Here is a 14,707-nt window from a genome sequence, read left to right as displayed (position 1 = left end):
TGGTCGGCCATTGCAGCGCGTTATTAAGGCAGCACGGCTTTCTTTAACAATTACATTGATGCGCGATCAATTTGTGCATGTATATTCCAATGTGCACTGCTTAGTAAAGGAAGCAAGCACACTTGATATATGTTCTGGACAGGGAGTCACATTTGATATATGTTGTGGACTTATCCGCTTATTGTTGGCTCTTATGTATTTATGTAGTTATACATGTATATATTTCCTTAATTGGGTGTTTGTTTCTACAGCTATGAACCCCTGCAATACAGTTACATTATCTCTCCTGTTACTTCCACTTTAAATTAAAACTGTATCTCTGTGCTGGCCATAAGTTACTTCAATAAATACTATGTTTTTTAAAGAAGAGAATAAATATGTCTTGATCTCAAACAAGGTTGACTTTTTCATGACCTCATTCCTCTGTGAGACAGGACAGAGCAGACTTACTTGATTTTGTTTCAGAAAGATTGCCCACACACCTTAAACGATATGGTTTTTCCTCTGATCCCAATTTTTACTTGTTGATGAACTGGCCTGCTTAATTTAGCTTGATCTTAAAAATGAATCATCTGTGGCTTGAAATCAGCTGTGATAAATGCCTTTGATTTTTTAAAAATGTTTAGTACTCACATTAGAAATGCAATAGGTCTCCCATTTTTTTTGAGTTAGAGCTGTTGGCATAGCTCAACATCTACCGGACAAAAATTGCCACTTTGCAGGTGCCGAACAGAGCATTGCTCCGTAAAACGTCCTGAAAGCCTAAAACTATGTTGATAGACAAAATAAAAAGGTAGGTCAGGATGACCAGGAGTAACCGGGATGTATTGAGATGGCCAACACAAGCAAACCATGAGTGAAATCGCCTGGGTGTGATCCAAGCACGCAAAGGCAGGAGAATCAGACTCCATGCACCAATAAAAACCCCGTATTTCTAAATGGCACAACAACAAACAAATGGCAATTCATGGGCATGCCAAAAGCCGATAACCGGTATTGCGGACAGCGCATGCATGCTGCCTAGGCTTGACCTAAAAATGGGGGCTGTCACCTCCTAAAATTGGTATCATGTTCTTGAATAATAGAAATCCAGTTTCCACACTTTCCATTATGCAGTAAATTACCAGTGCTTCAAAAAGGCGTTGGTCAATGACGGTGTTCAGTAGGAATGTGAAATAAGTTTGAATAAGCCAACCTGTCTTCCATTAAATGGAATACCTGTAAGTATAGTGCCTGGTTCACAGAAAACACACCGCTGCTGCAGCACGTTTGAAAACAGTTTGTACATGAGCTGTCAAGACCTCCCTTTCACTTAGTTCCTCCAAAATTGGTGCAAAGTTGGACAAATTAGTCATTTGTACTCCGTTCAAAGGAATGTGATAAATCAGGAATATGGTTCAGTTCCCGGTTCATTGCCTTTGTAAATTCCTCTGATACACACAAAAAAAACAACTGAAATTAGCACTGCCAGAGCGAATAGGCCTGAGCGTAATACGCTAACACTAATGGCGTTAGCAAATCAGAGCGGGGCACTCGAGAGGGAGCCCACAGGCGCGCACAGCGGCTGTAGTTGTAAAGTATTTCCTAATGTAGTTCAATGCAAGCGCTGGAGTGGAGGCCGAAGGATACACCTAAACAGCCAATAGTAATATTACAGAGAGATGAATATGCCATTCAGCCAAAAGCCCAACCTTTCTGTATTGTTAGCAATAAGTCTGTTTGACAACTGTATTGTCAAAACCCAGACCTCAAAAAAGGTTGATGTTAGGGTGTACTACTAGAAGCTTAAATAAATATATTTTGGAACTTCTCTTAAGATTCTGGGTTTACTTTTCAGATCCTTGATAATTATCAGCACATTGGACGGGCGCATTTCTGCACTGGACCCTGAAAATCATGGCAGAAAGCGGTGGGACCTGGATGTTGGATCAGGCTCTTTAGTCTCCTCCAGTCTGAGTAAACCAGAGGTAAGGCGTTGTTTGTGAATAATTAATCTGCACCTTTGCTTGTTACATCTCCATTGTTTTCAAGTGGATGGGGTGCTGACACATCATCCTCCTCTAGCTTTACCTGCCTTCATTTCCATGGAACCTTTTCAGTGAGGTTTGCACTATACAGCAATTCACAACACAGACATCAGTAAATGTAAATGTAGAGGTACTTGTATAGCGCACGACTACCCGGAGGCATCTCGGCGCTTGTACGAATACCAGTCAACATAGAATAAGAGCAACATAAATATAATGTTTTTAAACAGTAACTATCTAGCTACAACTGTTTTGCAATGGTCCTACCTGGTGTTGTGACACATGAAGAGTGACAGATGTTAAAAGTGTGATGTAGAATGACAATGCACCACTAATATGAGGGGAGCAGGATTTGGATGGGGGTGTTAGTTAGACATCTTAGCACGGGTGAAGGCAGGCTATGTTTTTTGGTCATTGTTATTATAGTTCTGTTTGGCAACTGCTTTGTGTGGAGTGTGTTCTACAGCGGAGAGGAGACTGATCTGCGTGTATTGTGTTCGTTGTTTTAGGGACATTCTTGATTGCTTGTGGCCGGCACCCTCAGCAGAAGTGCACAATGTAAAGTGTGTCTTGGAATGACCCCTCTGAGAGAGGCTTCATAAAATGCTTGCTAAAACATCCAGCTGTAAGAGTTTCTGGATTAAGAGCAGGGTTTATTTGTAGTTACCTACTTTGGAGGTTCCTAGAAAGAAGTGAAATCCAAGTATGGAGAAGGCCCGCTACCCTAACCAGTTGTAGAGCAAAGGAGCCGCCTTTAGAGCTTAAGGCAGAAGACAGTTCTGCCACTGTTGTTGTGATTGGGTTTAGAAGAGCTGCACTGTACTTGATGTAATGGTGAGCTGACAAGGCATTGGGTCCTTGTATGAATGTATGTAGCTAATTTATAAAGCACAGGAATCACTCCCGAAGGGGTATCTCTGCGCTACCGGCAAGCGAGAGTCAAACGGACAAAAACTAACCACGACTAGCATTTAAATAATTCCGTCTTCAGAAGTTTTCTGAAGCGGATATGGCTGGGACATTTACGTAGGTCCTCCGGTAGAGTATTCCAATATTTCGGAGCTAGATGAGCCACAGTTCTACCTCCAGCTTTAATTTTTTTAAGCGAGGGACAACTAACAGTCCCTTGCCTTCTGATCTAAGACGCCGATTAGGACTATAGAATTTAAACTTGTCTGCCAGATAGCCTGGGCTCGCACCATATAGAGATTTATGGGCGAGACAACATGGCTTCAATTTAATTCTCTGGCGTATGGGAAACACTTCACTGGACATTGTTCCTAACATGAGCGAAGGCCATAGAACCTTGATAAACGGATGAGTCTTGTTAACAATCTAAAACTGCTTTCCTGTCTGTACAAATGGCTCGAGATATTGGGCCGGAGAGTTGTGAGCAACCCACACATTTTGCAAGTACATAGTAATGATGATCTGTATGGTTGTGTATTTTATGTTGCTGTGAGCTGTGCCTTGATCGGGTGGAACTACTCTTTTAGACTCAGTTTGTGTTCTTAAGTTTTCCTTCAGAAAGGTTGAGGCTATATTTGACCAAATAGTGCAAATATTTTAAAGGTTAAAGTTTCCCCCTGGTCGAGTACTACCTATAAGATCTCGATGTAGAAAGTAAACTGTTATATTCGCCCTGTGCTCTGCGTCACCGTCCTTGTCGCGTGCTGTGCTCGCGCTGCCCGACTTGGTGACATGCCCTGTGTTCGGTCCAACGGTCGGCAGTTGCCCGTTTGGTCCCGTTCACGTTGGTTGGGTTTTCTACATCGCAACCTAATAAATTACCCTGATCAACACGACGCTGGTGTGCCGCCTCATTACTTCGTTTATAACATTTTGGCGACTGCGACTAGAGGCGGAGGGTAACGCGAGAAGGAAAGGACGACGCGAGAAAAGAAAACCCGACCAGAGGAGATTTTCACAGAGAAGAGAAAGCGGTTCAAAAGTGTAACGTAAGCCTCAACGGAAGGTATGTCACGAAATCGCTCACCGTGAAGGGAACTGTGATTAAGGCTGTCTTCGCCCCAAGCGTGACGGAGCGTTAACTGTTGCTCCTTGGCCCGTCGACGCAGGCGACAGCGCCCCCTCGGTGCCATTAGTCTTAAAAGGGAAATCGTATTTAAAAGAAAGGCAGTACCAGTGAACCCCACTGCTCGGAGGGCAGAACGACTTAAAAGGGAAACGCACAACTAAAAGGAAAGCGTTTCTTGACAGATACTACAACAATCCTGCCAACAGTGACACACTCACTTCTAAGCAAGTTCGCCTCTGTGTGTCACGCAGCCACTAAGACGTTTGTCATTAAAGGCCACCGTCTTTGAAGGAAAGCAAATTTACAGTGACACACTCACTTTAAAATCGACCTCGAGACAGTGTGTTACTTATTTTCTTTCAACATAAACGCCAGTGACACACACTTTAAATTAGGACATTACGAACATTGCTGAGTAATTTTAAAATTTTGCTGTTTAACTTATCTCTTTTTGTAATTTGTGTATTACTCTGGAGTGTTCACTATGAATGTCAACAATGCTATTCAAGCGCCTGTCCCTTTTCTCAGTGCCCCTGGTGAACCCTCAATGGAGTGGGATGACTGGTGCGAAGCATTTGAGAACTATATCATAGCCTTGGATGGTACAAAGTTTTCTGCCATCAGGAAGAAAGCTTTGTTACTAGGTGCACTAGGGAAAGAGGGACAAAGGGTGTTCAAATACTTACCAAATCCGCCTCTTGACATTGATGATGTTTACAAAGATGCTCTGTTTAGACTTTATACTAGGTTTGCTAAGCAGGAAAATGTTGTAATGCGCAGGCACAAATTCTACACTGCCCCTCAAAGAGAGAATGAAACAATTGATGAATTTGTCTCTAGGTTGAGGGAACTCTCTGTGAAATGTCAGTTTGGGAACATACAGGATGAGATGATTCGGGATCAATTGATCGTACAATGTTTTAGCAAAAAAACACAGGAAAAGTTGTGGGCAGCTAAAAACCCCACCCTTACTGAGGCAATTACCATTGCTAAGGTCGCTGAAGAAAGCGATAGGTGTATGAAGGAACTTAAAAGAATACAACTGGGACACACTAGTTGTCAGGAAGTTGCAAGCTTAGATGCTTCAGAAAGCATAGCTTTAATACAAGGGAGACCAACAAATAGGGGGGGGAAACCCACAACCTCTTTTAATAAAAGTGGGACAAGCAAGTTTAAACCGACCACACGCTCGTGTAATAGGTGTGGAAGCCCTTTTCATTTAGCTGATTCTAAGAATTGTACGGCTTTATCCAGAGACTGTTTAAAATGTGGGAAAAAAGGGCATTATGCACGAATGTGTAGAACAGTTGGCTCAAAAAAAGTTGCTATGGTTGAGGGTGAAGTTACTGATGATGAAGCAGAGGTAATGATGCTTACGTCTGCTGGCAGCCTAGAGTCAACAGAGGGTGTTGTCCTGTCTCGGCCTAAGGCAGATTTTGAATTGAATGGTGTTGTTGTCAATTTAATGGTGGACACAGGGTCGCTTTACACAATCATCCCTAAGAAGTTGTATAATTCGTCTTGCACTGAATCAATTTTAGTGAAATCTGACATCACACTAAGGGGTTACCAAGGTGTAAGCATTGGTGTCCTTGGATACTTTGAGGCCAATATTAAGTTTAAAGGGAGAACCACTCAGGGGAAGGTTTATGTGTCCCCACATGGCCCTGCTATTTTAGGGTGGTTACACCAATATGAGCTTAATATAAGGGTGAACCCAAGAGCTGATCCACCTGTAATGTGTGTTGAGGTAGAAAGTGCATGCAATATAGTTCAAGAGAACTTAGAAGTTATTCTTAAAAAGCATGAAAATATTTTCAATGAGAAGTTGGGGGAGGCCATTGGTTACCAACACGTCATCAAAACAAAAAAAAGTGTAGCACCTGTGAAACACACTGCAAGGAAGATACCTCTATCTGCAAGAGTTGAGGTCAAAAAGATCATCAAGCAATTATTAGAGGATGATATAATTGAGCCTGTGGAGGCCACACAGTGGTTGAGTCCAGTGGTAATTACACAGAAACCGGACAAATCCTTGCGCTTCTGTGTGGACATGCGAAGCCTTAACAAAGCCGTGATAATGGATAACTTTCCGCTTCCGAACATAAATGAAATTGTCCTTAATTTGGGTGGAGGTAAGATCTTTTCAAAATTGGACCTTCGCAGCGCATACCACCAGGTAAAGCTTCATCCGGACTCAAAGCAATTTACATCGTTCATCACTCCGGAGGGCACTTACCAATTCAAAAGACTTCCTTTCGGCCTCTGCTCTGCAGCAAGTGCTTTCCAAAGGATCATTACGGATGTACTCAAAGACATTGAAAGGGTAGTATTTTTCCAGGATGACATCCTGATTCATGGTTTGGGTGTTGAAGACCATGATGTTATCCTGGATAAAGTTCTCACTGCTCTTTCAAGAGCTGGTTTAACATTGCGCAGGGAAAAATGTGTGTTCGCTGTTGAGGAAGTAGATTACCTGGGGTACCACGTATCTGGCCTTGGTATACAACCTAAAAAAGACCTTGTAAGTGCTATATGTAACGTGTCTGAACCTGATGACAAAGACAAACTAAGGTCTTTTATGGGCATGGTTGAGTACTATGCGAAATTCGTAAAGAACTTTGCAGAAAAGGTAGAACCCTTGCGGATTATCATGCGGAAAGGGAAAGGTTTCTCTTGGGGTACAGATCAGAGGAATGCTTTTTTTTTGATCAAACAAAACATATTAGATGCTAACATTCTTTCAAGTTTTGTGCAGTCTTATCACACCATTCTCACTGTTGACGCAAGTTCTGTTGGGATTGGTGCGGTCCTAACACAGAAAGGGGGTGGCAAGCAGAACACTGTTGCATTTGCGTCGCGTTCTCTGACTGAGACCGAAAGGAATTACTCGGTCATAGAGCGTGAAGCTCTGGCGGCTGCGTGGGCAACTCGGTATTTCAGGGTGTATTTGTGGGGAATCACCTTCACACTCAGAACGGACCATAAGCCTCTGTTGAAGGTTTTAGCCCCTGGGGGGATTAGGAACTGCTCTGGGAGGTTAGCGAGACTTGCTGTTAGTGTACAAGAGTTCACGTGTAATGTAGAATACTTGCCTGGTTGGTGCAACTGTGTTGCGGACTGCCTATCTAGATTACCTGACACTAAAGAGCCGCCTAAGGAGTTAGTAGCTGAAAGTGTGGTCGCATTTTTAGATGACTTAGAGAGTGATTTACCCAGCTCTATATCTAGGAGGGATTGGATTGAGGAAATGGGGAAAGATCCTGTTATGGCTGGCTTAATCAAGATGTGCAAAGAAGGGGTGTCAAGGCAAAGTACGGTCTCACCTGCTCTTCGGCCTTATGTTCAGTTACAGGATGAGATTTCCTTACAGGGCGAGCATATCCTTGTGCGGGGCGAGAAATATATACCTCCGATATCCCTTAGACCCCGTATCATTGCCCTGGCGCATGAGGGCCATCTAGGCCAAACCCTTACTGGCAAGCGTGTCAAAGCTGATTTTTGGTGGCCGGGGGTAGATGCACAGGTGAAGAGTTGGGTTGAGCAATGCCAGCCGTGCAAGGTGTCTGAAAAGAGGTTACAGGTTTGTTCAAGTAAAGATGGCATGGGGAAAATTATTTCTGACGATGATGTATGGCAGAAGGTCTGCATTGACTTCATAGGTCCCTTTCATGATCTAACAGACGCAGAGAAATTCGCCTTGGTATTGGTAGATTCAACTTCAAGGTGGGTTGAGGTTGCCTTCATGAAAAGCATCACTGCTGAATCCACTATCAAGGTCCTTGATGAGGTATTCCGATGTGAAGGTATTCCCTCAATGGTGTTAACGGATAATGGCACGCAGCTTACCTCTGCCATTATGGAGGATTATTTTAATTTTCTTGGATTAAAGCACTTGCGTACATCGCTCTACAACCCACAAGGGAATGGACTGTGTGAGCGAATAAACAGGCTTGTTAAGGGCACTATGCAGCTCGCTTTAGCGTCAGGCCGCCCTGTGCAGAAGGAGATTAAAGAAATGCTGTGGGCATACCGCACAGCTGTTCGTAGCAACATGTCGGTAACACCTTTTGAGCTCATGAGGGGGAGGGTGCCAGGCACTAAACTCATTCCTACTTGGCTACATGAGAAAAAAAACAAGGTGGGAGGCAACACCCCGGGAAAGGCTGTCTCTACCAAAATAGCTGATGGGGACCTGGTAAAAGTAAAACCAGGAGGTAATCAGAGGATGTTCAACAAATTTAGGGGACCCTACCAGGTAAGGTCCGTAGTTGGTAATTATGTTAAGTTGCAAAATGGTCAAACGTGGAACCTCCGCAGGGTAGCACTTTATCAAAAAAAGGTTAAGTCTGTTCCTTCAGCTCAAACTTCTAAGAGTGTGGTTGCTGATAGAGTTCGCAGACCTCTTCGCTGTAAGGTTGCTCCTGCTTATTTGAAAGACTTTGTGTGATTTCATCTGTTTAAGGGAGGATGTGGGGTTGGATGACCTGTTTTACCTTGTCCTGCATTCTCAAGAGTAAGTAGATGACCTGTTTTACCTTGTCCTGCATTCTCAAGAGTAAGTAATGTGTTCGATGCTGTTTTGCTTTTCTTTGTGTTTCACCTTTTCTTTTTGGAAAGGTTACTATGAGCTTTTGACTTATTTATTCTGTTGCACTCTTTTCATCCTCTGTTTAAGGAAAAGAGATGTGTTATATTCGCCCTGTGCTCTGCGTCACCGTCCTTGTCGTGTGCTGTGCTCGCGCTGCCCGACTTGGTGACATGCCCTGTGTTCGGTCCAACGGTCGGCAGTTGCCCGTTTGGTCCCGTTCACGTTGGTTGGGTTTTCTACATCGCAACCTAATAAATTACCCTGATCAACACGACGCTGATGTGCCGCCTCATTACTTCGTTTATAACATAAACCTTCTACAATTTTAGGACAAGCAGCTAATTTAAGTCCTTCCCTAGGATGAGATTGCTTCAGAATGATCATCTATTTTGCCTACTTTACAGTAGGATCATCAGAACCCTATGACACCTTTCAGCATCTACTTGAGTATGCAGAATTGATTCCAATTTGCATTAGTCTACGACAGTCACAACCACAAATTCATGGTATTCAACCTGCTTCACCCTCCTAATACCACTCACAATAGAACCTATAAGAGTCCTCGTAGAGTAAATCCACAGTGACACATATTGTATCTTAAGATCATAGCTGTATCGATATTAGAGCACTTTTACTTTTAAGGGTGTTAAAACTCCCTCACATGCATTTCTGGTGGTGCTATAGCATTCATTTGGATAGCCCAAAGTTATTGTTTCCCAGATTTTAAAAATTCCTCCGTGGAAGAGACAAGACCAGAAGTCCGTATCCTTTCAGTGTACACCTGGGCTATGCTTCTCAGGCTTCAGTAGCAGTAGCAATTTGTAAGAACTTACTTAAGGGAATATAAGGGAATATTTTCATGCCTCATATATAAAAATAGAACATCTGCTGCTTGGCCTGCCATTGCACACCGAACTAGATTTTGCTCAGTTACTTTGCGACAGATACTCTTATAGAGATGTATTGAAGATGTAAATCTATAAACTTCTTTGCTGCTTCTGTAAACTGCTTTACAAGACTGCGCTGCATCGGACCGAGCTGTGGCATGAAATTTTGCTCAACCGAACGCTAATCCTGTTGTGGCCAATTTGTTCTAGAAGGGGTTTACACAACGCACTCAGTACGCCTGTGTCTTTCCCACAATGAAGATCTTGCTATCTTTAATTTTGACCTCTTCTCCCACTCCTTGTTTACAAGGTTTTCTTATTTAGTAGTTTTGGCACCTTTTTCCCACACACATATTTTTCTAGGAAAGGGTATGCCAGTCTGTTATGGAGGATAACCTGCAACCTGGAAGTGAGGCCAACCCACCATGCCCTGTGGCTCCCTTTAAAAAAAAATGCTGTTTGCGACACACTCCTGGCTCAACCTTTTGTGGGGTTTTTCTTCCAAAGGGGTGATCCCCTTTAGTACCTCCCATTGGCCTCCCTACGCATTTGGTCCTTTCAAACAGAGAAGATGCAAGAAGGGGATTGGGCTGTAAAGCCGTTGATGGCATTAGTGCTGGCAAGGAATCTGGGGCAAGTGGTCAGCGTTACTGCCCATTGCGTCTGATTAGATGGACACCTTACACATATTTCTAAATATCTGGAATCTCCAGACCCATGTCTCTAGGCAATACAAATAAAGTTTGTTTGCAATTTTGGGTGGTTTCTTAAATTGTTTAACTAGGTCTCCATGTGAGGTAAAGAGTTGTACATAACACCTAGTATTGATATACCCCTTCTGTTAAAATAATGTGGATATGTGAATAAATATACATATGGTTAACAATTTTTGTATCTTAGATACAAATTAAACTAGGCTATCAACTAATTTACACACCTAAAAGAAACTAGGAAGCTTTCACAATTTAGAGCAACGTCATTATTATTAGGGTCAGTTGCCCCAGCAAATGTTATTAGTTATATAAAATCAACAGCAATGCTCTGTAGAATTTTTTAGCTTAAATACAACTTCTGTAGTTAGTTAAAAATGAAGTGTGTTGCCTGTCACAAGCTACGTCTTTGAGTTTTATTAGTATCCTTAACTAGGCAAAAAATCTAGGTTGTAAAATCATCATGGGAAGGCTAGAATTGATCTTCTACATTGCTTCTCACTGCAGCTTGCCTTTTGGGCTCTCTAAACCCCCAAGTGTTCTACTTGCCAGATAATCTGTACTACAACTATCATGTTCACCTACCAGCCCTCCCACACTTCAAGGAAGGTCGTTGCTCAGATACCAAAGTGATTTTTTAAAATGTTTCTGTAATTAACTATAGCATGCAGAAAATAAATATGTTGCCATCTCCTCTTTATGCTGATCATTGTTCATTTTAGAAAAGCAGATTATAATAAGGAAAAGTGTTTTAACTGTAAAGTTATGATGCTCCCTGATATGCCTTTCCCGGCGACGCATCAACCTCAGCGCCCAGATTCCCCTAGGGGTGATAGCGTTGCGCTATATAAATACTGACTGATTGATTAATTTATTTCCCTGGCTGCTGGCCCTGGCAGGAGGCATCATGTTGTCACAACTCTGCTGCGATAAATTGTTACAGTTGATCAGCTAACGTAATTTTTTATTTTTGCACATGTGTAGAGACCTCACAACCCGACTGTAATAAGGAAATGCAAGACAGGTTTTTATACTCGGATTGCAGTCTTCCGTGCAATATATATGGATAAAGTACTCCCTGCAGTACTTTATAAGGATATTGCAAATCACTAAGGAGTTCCATGGCCATATAAAGGAAGAAGGCCCAAGGCTGATTTCCTTTACAAGATCATGGAACTCTAGTGCAAAATTAAACACATCAATTAAGCGGTTACATAGTTGCCGGAAAAAAATATTAGAAGCCGTTAAATAAGTTTTTTTAAACGTAGTAGGACCATGCAGAAGGATTCTAACTTCCATAACTGCCTAAGGATTGCAAAAAACTTGAACATGTTGCCATAATTATCTCATTTGTACTTGTCACTATAAAGCTATAAAACAGACCAGTAAAAAGAAAAGCAACTTTTTTCCTTTTTTAAACAGCTGCTTTAATTATGCTCTGTTTCCTGGCCTGCCTTTCCCCTTGGCTGCTGGCTACGGCAGTAGGCATTGTCAAGTTAGACCTCAGCTGTAATAAGTTATTACAGTTGAGTTTTGGCATCATTTCATTATAATGGGTGACTGGGTCCGTCACAAGTCGCAACATATTATAAAGAAATTGGAGACTGTTTTTTTTCTACTGTGATTGTAGAATCCCATGTAGTGTAAAGCTATTGGGCGAAACAAAAGGGGATGATGGACGGAGCGTTTGAGCAAATCAAACACTCACCCCCAGTCAACTGATCTGGGTTTAATCCATCATCATTCTTTAGCTCACTCCACCACCCCAGTTCAGAGTAAAGCTATTAGAACATTCCACCCAAATGGGTAGGATGTTCTTAATTACAATGGGAGAACCAAATAGACTAAACATTGAAATGTTTTAGTAGAAAGTATGTACCAGCTGTTATTGGCCTTGAGCGACTCCATGGTCTTCAGTGGGGCTCAGGACATTCCAGTGTTATATTATGCATTAACAGATCATTAGAAAACCTCATCAAGTAGTGCAAGCCGCCCACACACCCAACATTGCTATCTTCAACATGTTAACGCCTCTTGGCTTCTCAATTCCCATAGGCAGCCGTAGTTTTGTGTTCACACACACCTCTCTGCTGGCACCTGCCCTTTTGGCATGATCATGCAATATCCGGTTAACTCACAAAGGGTTAAACCACTAGCAGCTTAGAGGCTTGAACAGTTCTCCGACTCGCGCCAAAATATTGCAACATCCGCAGGCATGTCTTTACTGTTCATTCAGTAACAACACATTGTCCAGCAATAACATGTTGCATAATCTTACTTCCTATTTTGTGAATCGCCTGCTTTCTAGAAACAGTTAACAAGTCTGCTTGTTGAATTAATGTACCTGCAATTCTATTTCAACAGGTCGCTCAGCATTGTTCAGTTTACTCTATTTTCTTTTAGTAGAAGGCAATGTAAGCACATTACACATTATTCTGTGTGATCATCTTGCAGAATTTGCATATGTTGCAAAGCAGCAGTACACTTTCTAATTTTTAACCAATTGTTATTAGCCTCTAAAGTGAACCAGAATCTCTGCTGTATTTTCAGTGATGTGCTTTCTGCTTAATAATCTGACGTGGCGTTTGTGTGGTGCTTTGCCTTGGTGTGAGTAACTATATAGGAAACATCTTTAAACGTGGACCAAATATCTATAAAAACATGTACAAATCCATGCATAATGATTTATCAAAAATTCATATTTATTATTCAAAAATGTATATCAAAGGAGAGACCATATATACATATATATATATGCACATCAATCAATTATTGATAATATGTATCATAAATCAGTCTCAATACAGTGCCAATGATCCTATATTACATTCAGATTATAAATAAAAATCCTAGAAACGAAAAAAGAAACACATCTAGACAGTTGGTACAAAGATTGAATACAATCATATAGATATTTCATGGCTAAATATACAATCTACGCGCGTTTTGGCAGAGCCTTCATCAGGTTGCCATGTATTTTTGCTGTCTTCTATGTCGATAGTGACTAATGCAATGCTTTCAATAGTAATGAGGATTACCCGCAGTGTTTTCTCATAAAGGGCAAGACCCCACTATGATACACACAGCGTCAAAGTGGAAGATATCTTTCCCCAAATTGCAAAAGTCCTCCGAAGTGATCCCTCAGTAGTCTGGTATTCCACCCTCGACTCAAAGATCATCGAGTCAGTGTGTGGCCGCCTTCAGTCAGGAATGCAGGGGAGTCCTATTCCATCCCTCCACTTATATGCGAGCTCGGTATACGTGGACTGGCTACGGCACCAGGTTCTGGGTAACGAAATACAGCGCCATAGTATAACGTTGTCGCGTTGTCTGTAAAATGCAGTGGCGGGTCGTGAGGCGCTTGCTGTATTTAAACGGTACGTTGGTTGGACTACACCTATACGTCGGTGAAGGTGTTGGACTACACCTATACGTCGGTGAAGGCGCTTTGCCTTGGTGGCAGGCTTTTTTTTCCAAGCCCAGAGTCCAAAGCAGAGGCAAAGCTCAGAACCCCATCACAGAGATTAAACTGGTTTTCTGGATGACATAAGCCTCTATCCCCAAGTCAAAGTTCTAACCTATACTTAAAAGGGCAACAACATTTTAATATGTATTACAATGGCACGGAAGGCATTCACAATGGACCAGTTGTAACTCAAACCTTTCCAAAAGTCAGTGTTCGAACGAGGGATAAAGTGTTAGGAATGGACTTACCACCGAAGTTATGCTCCTTTTGTGGTACCCAACATTGGGGGCTATATCTAGCAATTGGCAGGTTGTATTCGGGGATGGGTGAGAGGAGGTTACCATTGGATTACAGTGCAACCACTAAACCTACTCACCCATTGGCAATTGTCAGGAGCAGTGGCCCTAATGAATCTGAGAACAGCAAAACTTTCAAATCTGTAAGGTTTTTATAGATGACTCAAACAGTTTCACTATCATGGTCAGTCAAACAGGCACCGAGTGGTACTTGTGGTACCCTTATCTCTTTTGAGCTTTGAGAAGGGTATACAGGCTCGCTCTGTGTCCATCCGGTCAAGAGGTAGTGCAGGCTCGCCCACAGGCTTTCGATGGTCTCCTATGCCCTCCGAGGCCCCCACGGGTGATGCAGATGTTGGATGTTTCTGGCGTTCATCTCTGGTTTTCTGGGATACAGGAACACCTTTCCAGTTGAGTACTGCTCCATGGAGACGTGAGTTCAGCTGGGTCGTGCTCTGTTTTTCAGGGTTGGGCAGTTCCTCTTCCCCTCATGATGAGTTCAGGCCTCAGCAAGGCCCAAAGGTACCGAAAGGGTTCGCCCTTCTGTGTACAAAGTCCTTAGACTTACAAATGAAGTTGGCAAGGAAACTGGAAATACAAAAACATAGTTTAATAAACCTTTAAAGGTGGTGATACAACCTCCACAACACTTCTACAGTATTGTACAGAGTAGCACACTGAATACAAGCACA

General features: G+C 42.3%; 1 protein-coding gene across 1 annotated transcript in view; it reads left to right on the top strand.

Annotated features, from left to right (window-relative positions):
* Window positions 1–14,707, top strand: part of EIF2AK3 (eukaryotic translation initiation factor 2 alpha kinase 3) — a 190,424-nt gene that overhangs the window by 42,900 nt on the left and 132,817 nt on the right. Inside the window, exon 2 of the mRNA XM_078678688.1 lies at window positions 1,838–1,967. Within this exon, the coding sequence (XP_078534814.1) occupies window positions 1,838–1,967 (130 nt within the window). The remainder of the gene's footprint in view (window positions 1–1,837; window positions 1,968–14,707) is intronic.

This window comes from Lissotriton helveticus, chromosome 2_2 (assembly GCF_964261635.1).
Source record: "Lissotriton helveticus chromosome 2_2, aLisHel1.1, whole genome shotgun sequence".
NCBI lineage: Eukaryota > Metazoa > Chordata > Amphibia > Caudata > Salamandridae > Lissotriton > Lissotriton helveticus.
The sequence above is the reverse complement of the archived record's forward strand: the minus strand, read 5'-3'. Positions and strand labels throughout refer to the sequence as shown.